This window comes from Corapipo altera, unplaced genomic scaffold (assembly GCF_003945725.1).
Source record: "Corapipo altera isolate COAL_440 unplaced genomic scaffold, ASM394572v1 121, whole genome shotgun sequence".
Lineage (NCBI taxonomy): Eukaryota > Metazoa > Chordata > Aves > Passeriformes > Pipridae > Corapipo > Corapipo altera.
The window spans coordinates 76,589-83,851 of record NW_020885131.1 but is presented as its reverse complement, the minus strand read 5'-3'; the positions used below and the strand labels follow the sequence as shown (position 1 = coordinate 83,851).

Genomic DNA, 7,263 nt, shown 5'->3' with positions numbered 1-7,263 from the left:
TGGGATCAGCCTTGGAGGGCACCAGCACGCCGGCGATGCTTCCAGTTCCCTCGAGGTATCTCCTCACACTGTCCATCTGTGCTATTTCCTGAGCCGTCTCTTTTCCTTCGTGTAGTTTTTCTATGGTTTCCTCTGTAATTATTTGTGCACTGAGCAGTTCTGACGCTGTTATTTGCTGTCGGATTCCCTGGAACCAGACATCACTTCTGTCCTCCTCTTTTTCCCTGATGATCTTCAGTATTATCTCAATGATTCCTTGCAGTATGTGTTGAGATTCCGCTTTGTATTTTTTCAGCAGTTCTTTCCTTTTCTCCTCCGTGATGTACTCGGAGCAGAGAAGTTCCCACAGAGACAACACCTGTCCCTTGTATTTCCCCACGGGCACTTGGACCATTGTACACAGCAGGGTGTTCTTCGTTTGCTCGTCGACGTAGAAATAGTCGTCCTGCTTTTCCAGGACCTGCAGCAGGTACAAGCCACTCTCCCTGTCCTTGGCACACCTCTGCAGGAGCTGGCTGTAGCTGATCTTCTCACGGGTGTTTGGGTCTATGAAGCCTTTGCTGCCGTGATCTGGGTCGGAGAGCAGGAGGAACATGTCCTCGTCCAGGTGCCCGCGCCGATAGGCCACGTCCAGGGGCAGGCGGTGGCCGTGCGCGGGGTCGACGATGCCGCCGGTGGCGAGCTGGGCCTCGAGCAGGCGGATGCCGTGGTCCCTGGCTGTTCTCTTCTGCCTCACGGCCTGGAAGAGGGATATTTTGTCTCCCGTTTGAGGATCCGTGTATCCCGTCACGGCTTTCTCTGCCAGCAGCAGCGGCTCGTGCAGTTCGCTGCCCACCAGCCCGGACGCCACGGCCTCGCCCACCGAGAGCTTCTGGTTGCTCAGGGGGTCGATGAGGAAGCCGGTGGCCGCCTGCGCCTCCAGCAGCCCCAGTGCACACTGCTCTGTGAGGAGGCCCTTCTTCAGTGCCTGGTAGATGCTCATCTTCTCCTTCCTCTGTGGGAGAAGAACCCCGGCGATGCTCCCGGTGCCGTCCAGGTACCTTTGGATGCTGTCCCTCTTTGCGAGGGCGGCAAGTGTGAGACTCCCGTCGTGCAGCTGGTCCAGGGTTTTCTTGTCGATTATCTCGGAGTTGAACAGCTCTGACACCGACACATCCCCCCGCAGTCCCTTGACCTTGAGGGCTTCTGCTCTTTGCTCTGTGTCCTCGATGATTTTTAAGATGAGGGATATCAGATTTTCCAGTGTCAGGGTTTTGCTTTTATACTGCATCACCAGCTCTTTCCTTTTCTGCTCTGAGATGTAGTGAGAGCAGAGCACTTCCCAGATGGAAACCGTCTGGCCCTTGAACTTGCCGACCTTCACCTGGAGGGGCTTCGAGCGCAAAGCCTGTTTTGTGGACTCGTCGATGTAGAAGTACTTCCCTCCTTCCTTTACAACTTGCAGCATGTACAGCCCAGTCTCGGGGTCTTGGACGCACCTCTCCAGCAGCTGCATGTAGGTCAGGTTCTCGTGGGTGTTGGGGTCGAAGAAGCCCTTGGTGTCGTCGCTGGGGTCGGACAGGATCTGGTTCATCTCCTGGTCGAAGTAGCCCCGTTTGTAGGCCACCTCCACGGGCAGGCGGTGGCTGTGCACGGGGTCGATGATGCCGCCGGTGGCGATCTGGGCCTCGAGCAGGCGGATGCCGTGGCTCTTCACGATCAGCCCCTGGTTCATGGCTTCGAACAGGGACATCGGGGCTTTGGTGTAGGGGTCGGTGTAGCCCGTCACGGCTCTCTCTGCGCAGAGCAGCTTTTCAAAAACCTCCCCTCCGATCAGACCCTCCTTTAGCGCTTCCTCCACGGAAAACTTCTGGTTTTTCTCGGGGTCGATGATGTAGCCGGTGGCTGCCTGCGCCTCCAGCAGCACCAGGGCAGTCCCTGGCCTCAGGATGCCCTTCCACATGGCCTGGTAGATGCTCATCTTCTCGTTGCTTGGCTGTATGAGGACCCCTGCTATGAAATTGCTGCCCTCCAGGTACCTGCGGACAGACTCCATCTCAGTGACTTCTTTGACTGTTTTCTTCCCCTGGTTGAGCTCGTCGAGGGTCTTTTTGTCTATGAGTTGGGACTGGAAGAGGTCACTGGCAGATACTCTTTTCCGCAGGCCCTGGAATGCAAACTTCTTGCCTTGTGCCTCGGTCTCTTGGATGATCGTGGTGATAATCGTTGTGATTTCCTGCAGCACTTCGGTCTTCTCATCTTTGTACTTTCGCACCAGCTCCCTCCTCTTGCTGTCTGAGAAGTATTCGGAGTTGAGGAGGTCCCAGACAGACACCGTCTGTCCCTTGAACCGCCCCACGTTGACGCAGACAGTCACAGATTTCAGCACTTCCATGGTCTGTTCATCCACACAGAACATGGAGTTTTCCGACAGCGGGAGGAGCCACAGCCCCGACCCGGGCTCGAGAATGCACCGCTCCTTCAGCTGCTGGTAGGTCACGTTCTCCTTGGTGTTGGGGTCAAAAAAGACCTTGGTGCTGTCGTTCAGCTGGGACAGGGTTTGGTGCATGCCCTCGTCATAGAAGCCGTACCTGCACGCGGCCTGGAGCGGCAGGTGGAGGTGGTGGATGGGATCGACGACCCCTCCCGTGGCCAGCTGGGCCTCCAGCAAGGGAACAGCCTCTGCCAGGGGGATCAGCTCCTTCCTGAGCGCCTGGCACAGGGAGATGGAGCTGCCCGTGTAGGGATCCGTGTACCCCGTCACGGCCCGCTCGGCGAGGAGGAGTTTCTCGGTGAGCTCTTCGCCCACAACAGCCGCTCTCACAGCATCCCTCACGCTGAGCCTGCGGTTCGTGGCAGGGTCAGTCAGGTATCCTGTGGCTGCCTGAGCCTCCAGCAGCCTCAGAGCAGCCCCAGGGAGGAGGAGGTTGCTTTTCATGGCATCGTAGAAGCTCATCTTCTGTTTGGACTCCTCTATGAAGACGCCGGCGATGCTGCCCGTGCCCTGCAAGTACCTCTTCACGCCCTCCATCGCAGCCACTTCCTCGGGAGTTCTTATGCCCTGAGCCAGCTCTTCAAACGTCTTCTCAGAAATGATGCCAGTGTCCAGCAGCCAGACCACGGGGACACTGCCCCGCAGGCCCTCCAGGGAGATCTGGGTCCGGGCCTTCATCTCCATGTCCCCCACGAGCCTGAGCACAAGAGCCACCAGCTGCTGCAGCGACAGCTCCTCAGAGCGGAACCTCTCCACGAAGTCGCCCCTCTGCTCCTCAGTGAAATACCCCGAGTGGATGAGCTCCCAGAGGGAAACCCCTTTCTCCTTCACCGTGGTTTCCTTGAAAATCCGTTGGATTTGCTCATCAGTGTAGGCAGGAGCGGCTGTCTGGGGCAGAGGCAGCAAGTGGAAGCCGGAGACGTCGTCCTTCTGGCAGTGCTGGATTAGCTCAGCGTAGGTCACGGACTCTTTGCTGTCCGGGAGGCAGAAGGCTCTGTGCTCGTCACTGGGCTTGGAAAGGGCCTTGCTCGTGTCCTCATCCAGGCACCCTCGCTGCTGGGCCGACTCCAGGGGGATGTGGTGGCCACACGCCGGGTCGATGATGCCTCCTGTGGCCATCTGCACCTCCATGAGCTGCATGGCCTGTTTGTCCGTGATCAGGCCCTTCTTCATCGCCTGGAAGAGGGGGATCTTCTTGCCCGTGAAAGGGTCTTTGTAGCCCGTCACGGCCCCCTCCGCGTGCTGCAGCTTCTCGTGGACGTCCGGGCCGATGACTCCCTCCCTGACAGCCTCGTCCACACGGAGCTTCTGGTTGTTCACGGGGTCGATGATGAAGCCCGTGGCAGCCTGGGCCTCCAGCAGGGGCAGGGCCACTCCTGGCACCACAATGTTCTGCTTCATGGCCTCGTAAATGCTCATCCTCTGGTTCGATGGCTGGAGCACGATCCCCCCGATGCTGCCCGAGCCATAGAGGTACTTCCTGACAGAGTCCATGTGCAGGACCTGCTCTGGGGTGACGGATCCCTCCAGCACCTTCTCAAACAGGGCCCTGTCGATGACGCCCGTTTCCATCAGGTGGTAAGCACTGACGCTGCCCCTCATGGCTGGGAACTTGATGGGGGCCCACTTCTTCATTTCCTCCTCCAGCAGGAGTCGGATTTGCTCCAGGCTGAGCTTCCTCAGCTGGAAGTGGTTGAAAATCTCCCGGCGCCTCCCCTCGCTGAAGTACTCGGAGTTCAGCAGGTCCCACACAGAGACCTTCTCCCCCCGCAGGCGCCCGAACCTGACGGGCAGCCAGGAGCTCCTGAACACCTGCCTGGTGGCCTCGTCGATGAACTGACGCTTCCTGCTGTTCAGAGGGAGGAGGCAGAGCCCGGTGGAGGGCTCGGTGATGCACTTCTCCTTCAGCTGCAGGTAGGTCAGGTTCTCGTGGGTGTTGGGGTCGAAGAAGCCCTTGGTGTCGTCGCTGGGGTCGGAGAGGATTAAATTCATCTTCTTGTCGAAGTAGCCCCGTTTGTAGGCCACCTCCACGGGGATGCGGTGGCTGTGCACAGGGTCGATGATGCCGCCGGTGGCGATCTGGGCCTCGAGCAGGCGGATGCCGTGGTCCCTGACGATGAGATCCTTCTGCATGGCCTGGAAGAGGGAGATCTTGCTCCCTGAGTAGGGATCTCTGTAGCCGGTGACTGATTTCTCCGCAGCCAGCAGCTTGTCGTAAACGTCCGGGCCGATGACGTTCGCCCGCAAGGCCTCGTCCACGGAATACCTTTTGTTGGCAGTGGGGTCGATGACAAACCCCGTGGCAGCCTGTGCCTCCAGGAGGATCAGAGACGTCCCTGGCCTTAGAAGTCCTTTCCTCTTGGCCTGGTAGATGCTGATCTTCTCCTGGGAGTCGGGGAGCAGCAGCCCAGCGATGCTCCCCGTGCCCTGCAGGTACTTCCTGACCGTGTCCATGCCCACGACTTCTCTGGCTGATGTCTCACCCTCCTTGAGCTTCTTAAACAAGTCTTTGTTGATAATTTCTGAGCTCAGGAGCTGGTCGGCCGTCACCTGGTCCCTCAGGCCCTCGAAGGTGACGTTGGCAGTGGCAGCTGTTTCCTCGATGGCAGCTCTGACGGCCTCACCCAGTCCTTGCGTGGAGAGTGCTCCCGACAGGAACTGCTGGGCGAGAGCAGCTCTTCGCTCACCCGGGACGTGGTCAGAGAAGAGGAGTTTCCAGAGGGACACCGACTTGCCCTTGAACTTCCCTACAGAAATGGGCACCCGTGTGTTTTCCAGAGCCGTTTGGGCCCTGTGGTCAAAGAAAAGGGGGGTTCCCTGGGGTCCTTCACCGCCGTCCCCAGCAAGGGGCAGCAGCAGGAGCCCCGTGCCGGGGTCGGTGACGCAGCGCTGGAGCAGCTCCGAATAACTCAGCTTTTCCTTGGAGCTGGGGTCAAAGAACCCTTTCATGTGGTCAGGAGGGCTGGAGAGGAGCTGTCTGGTGGCCTCATCCAGGTAGCCCCACTCGCAGGCCGTCTCTGTGGGGACACGGAGGTGCCTGCCTGGAGCGATCACACCCCCCGTGGCCATCTGAGCCTCCAGAAGGCAGAGGCCGTGGTCCCTGGGGACAAATCCCTTCCTGATGGCTTGGAACAGGGAGAGCATCTCCCCAGTGGAGGGGTCTCTGTATCCAGTGACGGTTTTCTCAGCTGAAGACAGTTTCTCGTGAAGCTCTGGGCCGATAAAACCGACCCTGACAGCCTCATCCACTGAGTAGGTTTTGTTCTTCAGGGGGTCTGTCAGGCTGCCGGTGGAGGCCTGGACTTGCAGGAGCATCAGAGCAGCACCAGGCACGAGGAGATGCTCTCTCAGTGCTTGGTAAAGGCTCCTCTGCTCCCCAGAAGGCAGGACAACCCCGGCCACGCTCCTCGTCCCACGCAGGAACTGCTGGACGACGTCGTTCTCTGCCAACTCCTGCGCGGAGACCGTTCCCTCCTCGAGGCCTCGGAACACGTCGTGGCTGATGATGCCGGAGTCCCGCAGGTCCCTGCTGCTCACCCTCCCTCCCAGCCCCGGGAACGTGATTTGCAGGGGCAGGAGGAGGAAGCCCGAGGCCGGATCCACGACACACCTCTTCCTAAGCTCCGAATAGGTGACCTTCTCTGTAGTGCTGGGATCGAGGAACCCTCTGCTGTCCTCGTGGCTGGGGTCGGAGAGGTGCTGGCTCATCTCTTCGTCCAAATATCCCCTCTCACAGGCCACATCCGCCGGCAGTCGAGCCCCGGTGGCCGGGTCGATGATGCCTCCGGTTGCCATCTGTGCCTGGAGCAGCCGCGTGCCCTGCTCCCAACCCACCAGCTCCTTCTGCATCGCCTGGTACAGGGGGATTTTCTCCTCTGTGTAGGGGTCCAGGAAGCCAGTGGCAGCTCTCTCTGCTGCCAGCAGCCTCTCCTTCAGCTCCAGCCCCACCAGCCCCAGGCGCACGGCGTCTGCCACCGAGACGCGCCGGCGCGTCACCGGGTCGGCGACGGAGCCCGTGGCTGCCTGGGCCTCCAGGAGGCTGAGGGCCGGATCCAGGCTCAGGAGGTGCTCTCTGGTGGCCTCATAAAAGCTCATTATCTTCTTTGAAGCCTCCACGTACACACCAGCGATGCTGCCAGCTGCCTCCGAGGGCTCCCCGGGAGCGTCCGGCCCCGCCGCGTCCCCGCCGGCCGCTCTCGGCTGTTTGCGCGGCATCTCCTCCTGGCACGAGTGGCTTTTCCCTGGCGTGTCTTCCCCAGGAAAGCTGGGGGCAGCGTGGCCATTCACTGCTGGCTTGCTCTCCATCCTCCCGCTGCAGGCCTTCCACAGGACTCTGGAGAGAGGGGGGGAGAGTGGGAAGCGTCAGTGAGAAATCAACTTTTTGTGCTTTGCATGTCAAATGCAGGGAAATCAGAAGGATAAACACACCCCCCCCCAGGCGGGAGGAAGCGCCAGCCAAAGGCTCAGCACGTCTGAACCTGATGTTCCATCCCAAGGGATCCGGCCAAGCTCGAAGGGTTGGTGGAGGAGAAGCTCCACGTGCCCCAGCCGTGTGCACTGACACCCAGAAACCCCCTTTTCCCGGGCTGATCCCACGGTGTGGGCAGCAGGGGAGGGGGAGATTCTGCCCCTCTGCCCCACTGAGATGAGACCCCACCTGCAGAGCTGCCTCCAGCCCTGGGGCCCCAACATGAGAAGGGTGTGGAGCTGCTGGAGAGAGTCCAGAGGAGGCCCCGGAGCTGCTCCCAGGGTTGGAGCCCCTCTGCTCCAGAGCCAGGCTGGGAGAGCTG

General features: G+C 60.1%; 1 protein-coding gene across 1 annotated transcript in view; it reads right to left on the bottom strand.

Moving 5' to 3' along the window:
• Positions 1-6,778, bottom strand: part of EPPK1 (epiplakin 1) — a 27,816-nt gene extending 21,038 nt beyond the window's left edge. Inside the window, exons 1-2 of the mRNA XM_027670056.1 lie at positions 6,422-6,778; positions 3-6,325 (exon numbers count right to left, since the gene is read on the bottom strand). Coding sequence (XP_027525857.1) covers positions 3-6,325; positions 6,422-6,778 — 6,680 coding nt within the window. The remainder of the gene's footprint in view (positions 1-2; positions 6,326-6,421) is intronic.
• Between the last annotated feature and the right edge of the window lie 485 nt (positions 6,779-7,263).